Consider the following 15,775-nt stretch of genomic DNA (forward strand, 5'->3'; position numbering starts at 1 on the left):
TCGTTTACCACTTCAGTACCAACATAGGGAAAACGCTACATACCATATAATTATACCTTTGCTAATACATTTTAAGAAACATAATTCATATTACCAGGTAGCATCAATAGAACCAGCCGAAGACCCGGAGTGGTCAGAACTACCGCCGCCACCGGAATTGGTGGTCAGTTACTGCGGAGCGCCCGGTGCACTTAGCCCCATCGCTGAGGAGACTCGCCACCAACTCAGTGCTTACGAAAATGATGCTTGTGAGTTACACGTTTAACTATTTAAAGTTTAACAATGCACGACTGTGAATAATCACCAAAATTAGAATTAAGACACTCGTGAAAAGTTGCAAGACGGAAAGAAGAACAAAAGTACTTTTATTTGGCTACCACATCACATAAGAAAAATAAAGACAAAACAGAAAAAAGAAGAAAAAATATTTTTAAAACTTGACCAAAACATTCACACGTAAGACACAAATAAATAATAATAAAAGTAAATCACAAACAACACAAAAATTTAATAAAACACTTCAACAAAGACACTAGGTATAAAGATATTTGTTGGTGCCAGATACGACAACAAAAGGATCACTAACTCTATATTTACTGGAAAATGCAATGCATTACCAGCACTGTATTACAGTTAAGACCCTATGTGAGGTCACGGTACAACGTACTCGGGCATACTTACTTAAATATGTCGGTAAAATAACTAATGAAATAATTGCACGTTTTAGACCTTTTTTTTTTGATGGGGGGAAATCTTTATGGATACCCCCGAGCCCAGGGAAACTCAGGGGTTATGTGAGGACTCTCCCTCCAGACTGGAGGGCCTACCCCACTAAAACCCCCCGGGTTTCCCTCTCGCCGGTTGAGTCGGCGCCGTGGGATCAGTGAATGAACTGATGAATGTGACTAACGTAAAAAAAATGTGAATAACTAATGAACTGTGGTTTTAAGCCAATTTCGAAATGTCGTCAGTTAATTATTGCAATTATAATTTCGCCATTTCATTACAGGGAACCCATCAACGCGTACGGATTCCTCTGAATCATATCCGGAACCTTGCAACAATTCGACCGATGAAGTGACGGATCTGCCTACCGCACCGGACGGACCGGATGCACCTCCCTCGCCTACTTCGCGAGACCATTCTACTTACACGATATACTCAAAACATAACACTTACACAATACAGAAGGATATACCTAGCAGTAAAGAGTGAGTATTTTTCGTTTCGTTTAATAGATTTTCGAATCTTGCGATGGTGCCTAGTACTTTTTACTTTTTTTTACTTTTTATTTACTTGTCACCAGATTTTTTTGAAAGTGTATAAAATTCACTTATAATTATATTGAAATTCATCTGCATTTTCTTAGATTCTCAATGAGTGCGGACAGCCTCAACGGCAGCCCTTGCAAGAAACCTTCTTCAAACGAAGCGCAGTCACCAGTCAACGACAAAACATATACAAAGGACGATAAAGAATCAAACTTGGAGAGAATCTCCCAAGTGTCGCCCTTTCTTTTAAGCCCTACCACAGATGCGTCTGCACCAGGCGACTCCGACAATGCTACACGTGTCTCCACACTGTCGAGAACTACGGCACCTACCGACGCCAAACATTCGAAACCTTCCGATTGTTTATCAAAAGCTACTAGCATCGACTCCTGGTGCTCTAACGATACTCTATACAACGTCGAAGAAAATTTTGACGATCTGGCTTTGGATCCTGATATACCACTCAGGTATGAAGACAAAGAAGACCACAGCGACAATACCGATACTCTTACGCACCATGATAACGATAGGGACGCTAGTCGTTGCTCTACTTACATCATCCATGACAGCAAATCCGAACCTTGCGAAACGTTTACACCCGATTCTATCACCGCTAACGACAATTATACATATACAAAAGTTAAAACAGAAGCGACGGGAGCGACTTCAATTGGCAATACTCAGACTAAAGATTTAGCATATGGTACTTTGCCGTCTTATTCTAATTGCTCAACTGAATATGCGTCAGGTATTCCTTCTGCTGATGACCCATGGAAAATCGCCCAACCTGAACTGATTCGAAGGTCCTTTCAAGACAATGAAGTAAGCTTAACTCCTCCTAAACACACCGAGGTCAAAGACAAAATGGAAATAATCACTCCTCAAATTGCATCAGAACCATGTTTTAAGAAAATGGACAGTGTCGAATTATCATATTTGCGAGACGACTTGACTTCTGTTCAGAATAAAACTGATGATTCTATAGAACAGGGTACGTTGATTGATTTAGATGACATTCCAAGGCGTAACTTTAGGAATGATTTATTTCCTTCATTCACGAGCACCCCTCTAGTAGAACCCAATGCGGATGATGACAACGTTGAGCATGTTCCTATAAAATTACCTGATGAGGAGATGCATAGTTCAGAATTCACTACGTCCAATATTCCCAACTCCCAAGTATTTCTCCAATCTGCTGAAATCAGGCCACAGGGTGTTTTGTCTAATTGTAATGGCGAAAATGTGAGCATTACCCAAGACACCGGACTTTTATTAGAAGCAGATAGCAAGATCTTGAATAGCAACTACGATGGGCCAAATGTAATTGAACGGACACCTCTATACACAGATTTCGAAACACTAGCAGCTGCGAGATCACAAGAAGTTAATTCTAAATCTAGTCAAAGTTTGGAAAGTGGAATGAGCTCTGGTGATTTCGGACAGTTCGAAAGCTCTGTAAGGGCCCGTGCTCAGGATTTGTCATCGGTAATTGATGCTAGTTCCTTACTATTAAACAGTGAGCGACAATCATACGATATTCGAAGCGATCCGGTCGAAAGTAGTACGACTAGAGTACCGGAAAACGTAATTACACAGCCATCTGATTCTATAAGTGATGTTAGTAATTTTGATCCAACTGCAGCTGAAACAACGCCTTCACATTCTGATTTGGAAAGCTCAACGGTCAGTAAACTCCTAGGTACCCATTTAAAATCTATTCTGAGTGACGACAGTGTTCCGAGTTCGGGGGACTTTCGGCTGTTTGAGAACTCTGTGAAAGGTTGTCCACAGGACTTGTCGTCTCCAGCGGATAGTAAACTATTTACTGATAATAAAGTTAATGAAACAGTAAGTTCTAATGGAGAATACTCCCGACCAATTATAAACGAAACTGTAACGTTTGCGCCCAATATTACAAACGTAAATGAATCTCAAATAGTTCAAAATACCCCACTTGGTACATTTCTAACAAGTTTAGACGTTGATGATGAAAATGAGCAACCACATTCGTTTATAATCACCGAGGTTCACAGAGAATCTCCTAAAGAAACACCTATAAAGCCGTATGAAATTACAACTCTATCAAATGCATTAATTGGTCTTCGTAATGATTTATCTGAAAATAAAAATCTGAAAACAACATGTAATTTTCATGAGGAACATCCAATTTCTTCTTTCGGTTCAGATATTTGCTCTCCCGAGGTACTAACTACAGACCGAGACCGTAAACTAAATGGTATTGAAGGACCAAATGATTACGTAAAGGAAGAAGAACCCGTGTCTACTAAAAATCAAGGCATTGAAAATCTAGACGCATCTCAAACACAAAACACGCACGAAGAAATAAATGGGTCTATAGAACATAAAGTCACTGAATGCAACGGAAGCGAAAAATTTGCAACAGTGAATTTTATAACAGAACCGTTTGAAGAACTCCTTGAAAGTAACGTCGATGGAGGGTCAAAAGAAAAAGATACGAATGCTAGTCAAGATAAGACTCAAAATGAATCTCGTGAAGATAAGACGTTAAATAGTTTTGAACAGGAGCAAAATGCAGTTCAGCTTAAGCACCTAGAAAACCATGAAGTTAATGGAGTAGAGGAAGAAAAGGTGACATCAGTTACAGAGAATTTCTTGCAGAATGAAAAGAAGTTCTGCCAGATGGATAACTATCTCCCGTTACTCCACGATATTCGATTCACTGGTGAGTTTTGTTTCTAGTTGCCTACTTTGCAACCTTTAACGTCAGTCGTATTTTGCCTGCCTACTTTGCAACCTTTAGCGTCAGTCGTATTTTGCCTAACAAGTCATAGGTTTATATCACTATTGCTATAGGCGCGTGCTTTTTGTATAGGTGAATTAACGTCGACGTCCTCAATACGCTTGTATGCAACAAAAACCTTCTTGGGCTCGTAACAAATTGATTTCATGTCTACAGTAATGCATGCAGTCGAGAGTTTATCTGCAAGCCTCTGAATGGGTTCGGGAATTAAAAGCAACAATTAACATTCATAGGAGTATACATGTTTTTATGTCAGAAACAATTTAATTTTTTTTCAATAACGGCAAAACGATTTCTCGAAAATTTAATCAATATAATGGTGAAACAACACGATCCCTGGAACTTTTCTCGACAGATTTATTTCACATTTGAACGATTTTTAATGGCACCTTTAATTTACCTTTTTGCTTGCAAATGCCACCGCAGTGTAAGGAAGTAAGTTTGTTGACAAATTAAGTGATATGTTTATTTTCATAAGTTTCTGAATACTGTATTTTTATATCGACACAACAAATACAATGCAGTCAGTGCCGACTGCAAACTTCGACTGATGGGTCTTCTATGTTTTTATACAAACCGGATCTAGTACAGTCAGTTTCAATATGAATCACGCCTTAAAAAAAATCATAATTATTTTAAAAAAGATAATGTGCTCTTTTGTTTGAAACTTTTTTAAAAACAATTTAAAGTGAAACTTAAAACCATTTCTGCAAGCTCCATTTTTGTCTAATAAACAAATCCATAAAGACCTATTACTTCTACCCTGATAGTAAGAGAAGAGAACCGAAATTTACAATTTTTTTTTTAAATTTAAATTTCTAGGTCCAGGATCAGAAATAATGAGTACCTCTTTCACGCAAGATTCGCCTACCGATCCTAACTCCCCTGAGTGCGAGCAAGACAGCAAACCAGACACAGCTGCAGATATCGCGAAAGAGTGGGATAGCGATAGCGATTCTCAGACCAGTAATTCTTCCAGCGGCGAGTTTATATGGAAGGTTAGTACTTTATTAAGACATGTTTGGCACTTAATAATAGTGAATAAGCGTCAAAAGAATTGTAAATATTTTGTAAAGATTTTCGTATGTAACATAAGCCCTAATGTCAGTATCACTAATTAGATTCCAGTTTCCCTTTGTAAAATTTACTATTCTTCGTTTCAAGGCCTATGTTGTATTATTGTGTTATAAGTCTGTAATAAAATAGGTTACTTATGTTACATATTCTGCCCTCGTAACGAAAAGGGCACAACTATGCGTACTTTATACAGCAGTTGTGCCTTTTTTCGTTTTGAGGGCAGTACTGCTGTATGTTTAATATTGTGGTGTGGTACTTAGTAATATTTCTGCTTACTAAAAAGTACCCCCAAAGTATAAATAGTCCCTATTAAACTTGTTAAATATCTCCCTTTAGCTTATTAAATGCAAGAAAGTATCTCTACGTCTATCAGAAATCCCCTTAGACATAATCTAATGCACAATTTACATTCCCGAACGAATAGAAGCGAATTTTTGAAACCATACCATAATTAACATTTTGTCAATTCTGTAACGTACAAACTACGGAGAATTCTCACGCACAGTCTCGGGAATTCTCGTACCTACCGTATCGTACCTAAACAAATTCTATTTAGAATAAATAAGTGCCTCCAGTGAAAAACGGACTAAAACGAGTTATGCCCTTTTGTTTTATTACACTATTGACTTCAGCGTGTACGATTAAATAACATATCAATATGACATCTCTCTAGCAGTCTCCTAACGTCCTTTTTCTTATTGTACTAAGGGCGTGAATCACTGTTTTTAAAGACATAATTTTAATTATCGGGCATATTTTATGAGCCTAAAGGTACAGATATATTTGTACATAAAGACACTATTCTTATTGTTCCATAATGACTGGGAAAAAAGTAGGACTATAGCGACTATTGTCTTATACCACAGTGTACATAAAGGTATAACTGAGCATTCCGTTTGTTAGATTTGTCATAAGCGCGACTATACCGTGTTGCTATTCGTTAATAGTTCGCAACAGAAAACTTGTCGTTTTATTCCTTTAAGGATTTTAAGCTAGAAATCACAAAAAGTACGAATAATAAATACAAACAATCGATAATCAATAAAAGTATGGTTTTTTCCTCCCCTGAAAAGTGTCGATTTTGAATTATTCCCTCTTTCACTGAAGGCACCGAAATGACAACAAACAAAAACACGATTTTTACGGTTTTCACCTTGGATTCTTTCACAGTTATCACAATTTCAATATTTTTCCCCGAAATTCGATTTCGCTATTGATAATATCGTGGACTAATAAGTCAAGAGCATTGCTAATCTCCAGACTACACATCGTAACTGTGAAAAGGCCAAAATTCCATCTTATATATAGATGGCGAATTTCGGATTTCCGGAAATGGTTTTACTGCATCGCAAGACAAAATTACTGACCAAGGTGACTAATTACTGAAAATTACTGACTTCTACTTCCTAGGTTAGTAGTTTGTGCTACGATACAGTAAAACCATTTCCGGAAATCGAAAAAGTGATTAATCAATATTTGGTTTTAACAACTCTACGTCGCTCCTTGTAGCTATATCTATACATGTATCTATTTTTTCCGACCATTGGTTATAAATTAACGCTTCCTAATATGGCGCTAATCCTAAACAAAATAAAATAATAGCCGACACTATCCACAAATTTCTGTGCAATAAGCGCCATCTAGTTGATTTGTTTGTTACCACTTGAAATTAGGATAGATTTGATAAATTGCTTCTTGTCAATGTAAAACAAATTATTTTATTTATAAAACTATGCCATCCGCATCGAGTATATAATCAGAAATAGAGACGAAATGTCATTTAATTTATTTGAAAACTATTCTGCCATATCATTACGGTGTCAACTGCGCTTCGATTGGCCAGTCCGAATTCGAAACAATTGATGGGTGTCGTCAATTGTTTCACTTTAAATCGACCAGTTAAACTTAAACTTTGCTATACTGGACGATAATTGCAAAATTACATATTTAATTACTGATGTAATGTGATTCCGTTTGTTTTGTAATTAGATGTTTTGCTGTTTTTCCCATACCACCGAATGGAACAGTCCCCATTATTAGAGATCTTTATTACAATAAATATAGAATATTTTTGGAATATACGGAGACGTCCACACAGGTCAGTTGTCGACGTTGTACTGTTTCAGTTTTCTAATTTGTGATTTCAGCGCAAACGAGAGTTGATATTTAAAAGTGATATAAGGCCAATCAGGTAAATCTGATTGTATACTCGATGCCCATCCGTAATGATTTTTTTTATTTGAAGGGAGAGATTGCAAACTTCAAGTTGAGAATATAGAAAATAAATGCTTGCGGAAATAGATGCTTGATGAGTTATGTAGTAAATTAATGTTAAATACAATCTTTCAATTTTCTTTTCATTTATCGTTTTATTTACTATAGAGCAGTAAATATTAGTAGGATTTAAAAACTTAATTACTTTATTCATTAACCATTAGTATCAACAGATATTTTTAAAGACATGACAGACAAAGAGAAATTTAAGGAGATTAACATTCTTACACTAGCGTCACGGTTTTACGGACACGTTATTTATGTTAAGAATAATAGTATTTTTTTTAATTAAAATTAGTGACAGACGTCACATTAGCACGAGGAATAAAAATAAACTAGCTATTATTAACAGTTATCTTCACAAAGTCATAAATTCTTTTTAGGGGACAATGATTAAGATTCTGGTTGATAGTCAAAATTTGCCCTTTATACTAAACAGCTTCTGTGTTCTGGAAAGACGAGAATCCGTGGTAGTGACTCATTTAGCACTTGCTCTTAGGTAGTCTCAATCTAACATGTTTGAAATAAATATTGTAAATGTTAATTCAATATCTTTTGGGGGGTTGCTAAGTTCAGCAATGGACGTTTTCCGGCTGATATGATGATCATGATGAAATGAAGATGATTTGAATTGAATAGAATTACATTGTAAACTTTATAATCATTAATTGGGTAGGTACTTCTACATAACCCAAATACCCACTTACCTATTTAAATCCCAATTACGCGATCAGGCTGTGGGCAGAGCAGCCTGAAAAATGAGCATTGAAAAAAAACGTTATTTTTCTAGTTCATCAGTGTTAGGCAGCAACGTTTTTTTTAATAAACATTTGGCTAGAGTATATTTTGTCCGTACAATTGACATAAAGTTACGTTACGCACAATTTCGTTACAAAAACACGCTTCCATTCCGCGGCAATGTAAATTGATCCTAAGTAGTAAGTAAATAATAGTAATAATGTAATCTCAATCCGTATTATAAAGTTGTAAACATGTATAACTTTGTAACGTTATATAAAATCACTTGGTGATTTGCTTGGTACTTTGTTTATTTCGATAACATAAATGTGATGCATAATTCTTCTCTTCAATGATACTATGAGCTAAATTAATTCTAGCCAACTAATAGTGAACCCTGGTATTCAGCCTAATTTATCCTAACATGTTTACAACTGTGCCGAGGTGTCGGTGTGCTTGCATGTCATGTGTTGTGTGGTAGGACGGGGAGGGCCACGAGACGGCAGTCGTGCCCACTACGCACTTCGATCACGTAAGTCTGCCTGGCATGTCCAAGTAACGCGACGTCGCAACGCCCGAATATACCATCAAAATATTGGCAACATCTTTACGTTTTGATGCGCAATATACGAAAGAAACTAAATGATAGTCTCAATTGGACTACCTCGCGGTGGTCGCTAGCTGAGGAGGTTGCGAATTCCGGTTGGACTTCGCAACCTCGTAAATTAATAATAATTATAAATATTTTCATTAAATTCGTATTGAATTGATATTCAATTATTTATTGTGAAGTTACTCCACAAGTTTGTTATAATTATTAATACAAAAATACACTTAGAAAAAAGTCCTTCGTTCCGACCGTATTCGAACCGACGTCTTCTAGCAAACCGAGCCAAACACTATGCCCACTAAGCCACGGAACGAACCAGCGGACCTCGAATTTTTCCATGTGCTTGTTTGTCGGATCTTTTGTATTTGGTTTTCAACGACTTTTTGGCCGTAGTGCCATCTATGAGAAATCTATCAAATAATTTCGTCACCCAGTTAGGTAACTTTACAGCTACGAGCCCTGGCTAGAGATGTCGCTATTAACTTTAGTTAAATTTGCTTTGAATTGATATTCAATTATTTTTTGTGAAATTACTCCACTAGTTTGTTATTATGGCACGGTTTGCTAGAAGACTTTGGTTCGAATCCGGCGGAATCGAAGGAATTTTTTCTAAGTGTTCGATCTTTGTATTAATAGTTATAATAAATATTTTATTAACAAACAACTGATCAGCAGCGATGCAAACGCGATGCAATAGCGGTGCAGTCGCTAATCGTCTACTTTTACACACACGCGCGTCTCTGAGCAGCGATACAAAGGCAGTGCAAACACGATCCACGTTTTAAATTCATTAACTTATTTATTTATTTAATGTATTTATTAATTACACTTAAATTTTCAATTAACAAAACAAAACAATGTGCATAAACCTATACAGATGTTTCGGACGTAATGATTGAACATAAGCGACTGTATCGATGCAGTCGTCTATAAATCGCAAGTGTAGCGGTGCAATCGCGCGTTTCGTTAGCATCGCTGCTAAAGTCGCCGTGAACCGGTTAGTAAAATCGAAAATTCATTTTAATGTGTTTTATTATTGATATTTGTACTTGAACATATCCTATCTACCATATTGAAAGTAAGGAAATTACTTCTTGTGTTATAGCCGTGAGACGCCAAGTAAATGCTCGAGATTGTTTTTTTTTTGTAATGGTACAAATTACAGAAAACAGATCACAACACTATTATAAAAGAATACAAAGGAAAAACATCAATAAATCTACATTCCAAATGACAACTTACACGGCATTCAGAAACAAGAAAATATAAATTGCGTGATTATATCAATGGAAAAAAGAAAGCAAAAACAAAACAAAAAAACACCTTTTTTGAATATCAAACTAATATATAAGATGAAGAACATAACAATTTCGGTTTCAGACGTCCTTACATTCGGGTGTGATCTGTTATGATCCAAAACCTGTAAAAACGTCTTAACGTAGATCAGAATTTTTCAGCTATTGCGCCTTTTATTTAAATTTCAGCAATCGTTTTTGGATCACAATTTCTGGCGTTGCTTACATCGCGTTGCTTACGGTGTGCCTAGGCCTATTCATTGCATGCGTTGCTATCATACCTTATTTTATTTCATCTGTAGTTTTTTAAACAATGCTTTCCTCATTAAGAATTGAGAAATTTCGTCTGTTACATCGTTCTCATGCCATTCCATCATCAACAATGTCCAGTATGTACCATTTATGCAATTTCTTATTCATTTTCATTTGCACTCCATTGACTTACCATTGTCTTTCCACAATCCATTGATTCATTATAAATTGTTTACTACACGAATGTGAAAGTTATTTTAATGGAACTGCACAATGTCTAGAAGGATCATTAGGTAATTTATACAGAAAAGTAAAAAGTAAGACGTTCATTTGTTATTTTTCATCACACTTGTCTGTAAGTAGTATAACATGCTGCAAAACTGTGTGGTATTTTTATCATAAGGGCGGTAGAGCGAGTAGAGGTTCTCAATTCGTCTGATTTTTTTTTTTTTGGATCGATTCGGAGTAATCGCGTAACATTCGAGCGATTGTCCGAAACAATTAGGGCCCATTTATTCGACATGAATGTCATCGTGCTCACCCCGCGCGGTCGAAGAGCGGGGTCCGCGTTGCCGCCGCCCAGCAACCGCGTGCGTCTAACTGTCATGGCAAAATACGCTCTATCTGTTTAGCATTTACGTTTTAATTTAAATGAGCGTTCCGGGCACGCGCAATTCAAGCTAGGCTAGCCCAGCCTGGCTTGAATTTGGTGTACGCGGCAGCCGCGCGGTAATTTTATTGAGAGGAATTTAAATGTTGTTGCGTAATAAATAGAATTCAGATTCGCCATTAATGTACATGAAGGCGTGGTAACTGGGCGGTCGCTCGAATACTTTCTTATCTTGTGAATGGGCGCTTACTGTCGAATAAGTCATACTTGCCAAATCAAAAAACAATGTGAAGTATGCAGCTTCATTCGTATCGTGCGTCTTAATTTGGTCGAGTATTACTTATTTGACAGTAATTGTTTCGGACGAATGTCGGATGGAGAACTGGAGTAGGACCCCCTGAATTTGTATAAGTAACGAGTTCTTCGGTTTTCGCGATTGTTACACAAGTGATTGGTCACGGCAGTCGGCCCTGTCCATGGGACCTGTAAAGGACCTGTAGTTTGAAAAGACAAACACACGGGACTTAAATCTGAAATAATAGTTTTATTTCCTTTGTATAAGTAAGATTTTTTTGAGATATTTAAAGACAACCTCACCCACGATCGACCACTTACTCCTACACGAAGCACAACACCATCAACGCTCATTCCTAATAACATTACCTAACCACCTACCCAAATAACTAACTACCCTTACTACTTTCTGTCACGCGCTGCAAAGCCGGCAGGAATCTGGCCATAGGCTGTGGCTGGTTGGTTTTCCCCTCCTCAATCTAGGGCGTGTCATACTTTCCGACTTATCAGGGTCAGATTTACTCTGGCTGGGTGTGGTGCAATGAGCAATGAGATAGTTAAAGATGTTTAATACAAATACTTTATGACATTTTTAAGTCTAATTTTCTTTTTTTTTTTACTTCTTCGCAAGTGTGATGAAAAACATTGTATACTTCTTGGACGGAACAGCAATAAAAAACGTTCTGGCCACTTTGTTCTTAATTGCCTACTTACCTTATAAGGGCGGCAAAGACAATGTAATCTTACGTTCGAACACAAACTGTAAAAAGTTCTTTAAAAATTGCTTTAAAATCATGTTTTCACTTCACATTTAAAATCACCGAAATGCGATCTGACAACTTCGTTGCAAACGGCAAAAAACAAATAGTATATAGAGTTTTGCTGTACAACTGTGTGTTAATTTGTATTTTGAAAGTTTTGAATCCATTAAGTATTTTTTACACTTAGCACAGCAAAATTTTTGGAGCCAAAATTGCCGACGTTGTCACATCGTTTCGAAAGCCTTTCTGCACCTACAATGAATAAATAACTGTTAGCATGGTGTAATGCAGCGCGGCGGCGGGGGCGCGCAGACGCGCGGGACGCGCGAGGGTGACGCCAGCCCCGGCGCCTCCGACGCTTCCGGCTCAGGTGACTCTGGATCAGGGTCCGAGGGTGATGAAGTGGAGTTCGTCCCTTCTTCATGGGACTGTTTAGCCGCCCCTTCTAAGTCTTCGCTGCGCAGTCTTGAGCAAGCACCACCCGTAAGTTTAATTCTATTTTTATATTTATATTTAAATTGCAAGTCAAGTGTTCTTTCGAGGTTTCTTATACATTAGTGTTGAAATATTTATGTACGTAATCATCATCGTCAACTCATTACACGTCCCACTGCTGGCCGCGGGTCTCTTCTGAGGAGAAAGTTTTAGGACTTGCTACAAAAGAAAATTTAAATTTAAATTAAGGATACATACGCACATGTCAACTAACATAGTATTATCCCAAAATGGCTTTAATTTATATTAATATTACCTATTTAGTTAAGACATTTCCATGACGTCCTTGTTTCAACTTTTTTAAACCTAACAGCACTCGTGCTGGTTTCGTAGTTCAAAATAAATTAACAACAAAATTATAATCACGAACATTAACCTACAGGACAGCAAGAAGCGCGTAGTGTTCAAACGGCAGAAGTATCACTGCGTGTACGAGTATCCACGCGAAGTAGCCGACATCGACACGCACTCGCCCGCGTACCTGCCCGATCTTTCCACTTACTGCGGTAAATATACTAGTACAATAGACTCAATTTAGCGTTGTAAACTTGTTGTAGCATGTGTAAACTTTTAATTATTAATACAAATATTTAATATAATGTATTAATATTTTACAAAAAAACTTGTATATTATAAAGTTTATTATGTTTTGTACAATTTTGTTAGAAAAATTAGCTTTCATATTTTCATTTTTTTCGTTCCGCGGCAATGTAAATTGACCCTTATCTATACCTCATACTACTTATGCTTATTATTATTGATATATACTTTATTGGACGTAAATAAAATACAACAACGACACAGAGCACCAAGGGCGCGTTCCCACTACGTTGTCACGTTTTATTATCGTTGGACGACTGTCGTGTCTAGCCTGTTCCCATATCACGTCTATCTGTCGTGGACTATTTTTTATCGTTGAACGACTGTCGTGACTAGCTGTTCCCACTAGATCGTGACGACAATTTATCGGTTCACGACTGCCTCCTTGTCGTTTGCACGACAGAATCGTTTATGCACTACAGTCGCTTAAATGTTTTTTTGGAAGCTGGCGCTCGAAATGGATGAAGACGAAATTTTAATAATGTGTTACTTTTAAAAATGCGGAATAGGAAGCAAACAAAGAAAAGAAAGTCTTGGGTACATCCAATGCTACTAAAAAGAATTCCATTAGGGTTATGTCAAACGGTATACGAAGTTGCTTTCTTTTCGATATTGTCAAAACCTGCTACGACCAGAGATGGGCAGTGGATTAAAACCCAATCAACCAGCCCGTATTTTCACCAGGGTTTTATCCGAAGCGCCGAGTTTTAACCCATTTCTGCCCAAAATCGTGGGCAGAAACGAAGAGTACAGAATTTGGTATAATTCCAACACTAACAACATAACATACAATAACTTGTAACAAATTTCTATATTTCTATTACACGAAGAATCTAAGAGGCATCTCCACATAATACCCACCACCTGTCAATCCTGTGGATTCTCAATGAAGATCGATTAAAGTGAATACGACCTAACGATTTTTTGTATCTTTATTTATGAACTTTTCAAGCGAATCTATTCAATAGAAAGGTAAAGCGAAATGTCCTGATAATAACAACAAGCAAGCAACAAATATTTTGTAATAATATGTATAATTAACAAAACGCCGGGTTAAAACCCGGGTGCTTGCCCATCTCTGGCTACGACCCGACGCTACTCACAATGCAAAGCGAGCAGAGGGCGCGGGGTACGAGAGGGGAGGGCAGGGAGCAGAATACGTGCGGACAGCGATAAATAAAGCGTGACGACAATAGGAGCTGCGACAATCTGTCGTCACGTTTTTATCGTGACGTTGTTTTATCGTCTGATGACTGTCGTTCAAGCTGTTCCCACTGTGACGACAGTTTGTCGTTGTAACGATAAAAAATCGTGAACGACAGTTAATCGTGTCGTGCTATATGTGAACAACTTCATTTAAATATACAAGCCACGACACTGTAAACTGCACGACAATCTGTCGTCACTGCATAGTGGGAACGCGCCCTAATATAACTATATAATTTTAACATGCGTTCTTGTTAAGTAGCAATTTCTTTTAGGCAACCTTCAACGTGAAGAGTATCTTCTTACAGTAGTATTTTAAATAAATGCATTCAACTTATAACAATATTTACTTATATGCTTTTGTAGAAAAATACAGGAAACCAAAAATACAGAAAATTATCTTAATTATGTAATTCATTCTGACTGAATATGGCGCCAAATATTCACATTCAAATATTCAATAATTACCGACAGCTGTACTCATGTCTGAGAAAAACGTTAAACTATAAACATCAAAAGTGTCTAGGATCAAGCACGTTTTTGCTAATTACGGAAAATCAGGGTTTTTAATGTTTGTTTAATATCAATGGATTTTTTGGTCAATTTAATTTTTAAATTGAAACTATAAAATTGACCATAAAAACCATCTGTGTTAAAAAAAGTAATTTAAAAAAACTGATTTATCAGTAATTGGCAAAAACGTGTTTGATCCCTAGACACTTTTTGTGTGTAACTAATGCTCATTGAATAATAAAATTTACTAGGCAGAGTCCAGATTTTTAAATGACAAATCCCTTTGTAAATTTTTTAACTTTTTTATATTAATGACTAGGCAGCATGGTATGCTCGGGAAAAAAATATTTTGATTTTACTATTTTGAGATTTAGAGCGTCTTCAAATTAGACGAATTCTAGTCTGCTAAAGTGACGCAACCGTGGCGCTGCAACTACGCTTCTAAATATTGTATGAAAATTAGTACCTGGAACATTTCTACAAGCGTGTAATTAGAAGGCGCCCCTTCGCATTTTGCAATATTATTATCATGAAAATTGACACATAAAACACCACGTTTAAATTGCTGACTGATTAACTGGTATCGTACAAAACACAATTATGTTACTTTCGCAACTGGTTACGAACCTCCGGTTTCGTACGCGGCCGAAGGGGACTGATTCACTTCATCGAGTATATGACCACAAATCATAGAGTATGTAACCAGAAATAGAGACGAAATGTCATTTTATATTTTATGTTTTATGCTGTTGAAGTGCGTGGGAGTAAATTTATAATATACCTTCAATATGTTTGTATGCCAAATGGTTGACTGGACACAGTGACTCCATACTATATTATATTTTGTAAATGTGAACTGTAATACAACCTGTTTTCACAAATAAATTAATTATGGTTATGATATATGTTTCCCGAATAAACGCCACAATACACGGCCAGCATACAGTCATCATTCGAGGATAGCGTTATACAAGATGTTTGAAATATTAACTTAATG

General features: G+C 36.8%; 1 protein-coding gene across 6 annotated transcripts in view; it reads left to right on the forward strand.

Moving 5' to 3' along the window:
• The window catches only part of LOC113240032, a 64,139-nt gene that overhangs the window by 44,495 nt on the left and 3,869 nt on the right, over positions 1–15,775 (forward strand). For 2 of the 6 annotated variants that reach the window (XM_026477232.1, XM_026477234.1), the window contains 7 exons: positions 98–248; positions 1,010–1,211; positions 1,370–3,975; positions 4,876–5,051; positions 8,624–8,674; positions 12,241–12,447; positions 12,842–12,965. In XM_026477232.1, coding sequence (XP_026333017.1) covers positions 98–248; positions 1,010–1,211; positions 1,370–3,975; positions 4,876–5,051; positions 8,624–8,674; positions 12,241–12,447; positions 12,842–12,965 — 3,517 coding nt within the window. The remainder of the gene's footprint in view (positions 1–97; positions 249–1,009; positions 1,212–1,369; positions 3,976–4,875; positions 5,052–8,623; positions 8,675–12,240; positions 12,448–12,841; positions 12,966–15,775) is intronic. The other 4 variants (XM_026477233.1, XM_026477235.1, XM_026477236.1 and 1 more) reach the window with 4 other exon arrangements.

The sequence above is a fragment of the Hyposmocoma kahamanoa genome, unplaced genomic scaffold, assembly GCF_003589595.1.
Source record: "Hyposmocoma kahamanoa isolate Upper Pololo Valley unplaced genomic scaffold, ASM358959v1 119, whole genome shotgun sequence".
Lineage (NCBI taxonomy): Eukaryota > Metazoa > Arthropoda > Insecta > Lepidoptera > Cosmopterigidae > Hyposmocoma > Hyposmocoma kahamanoa.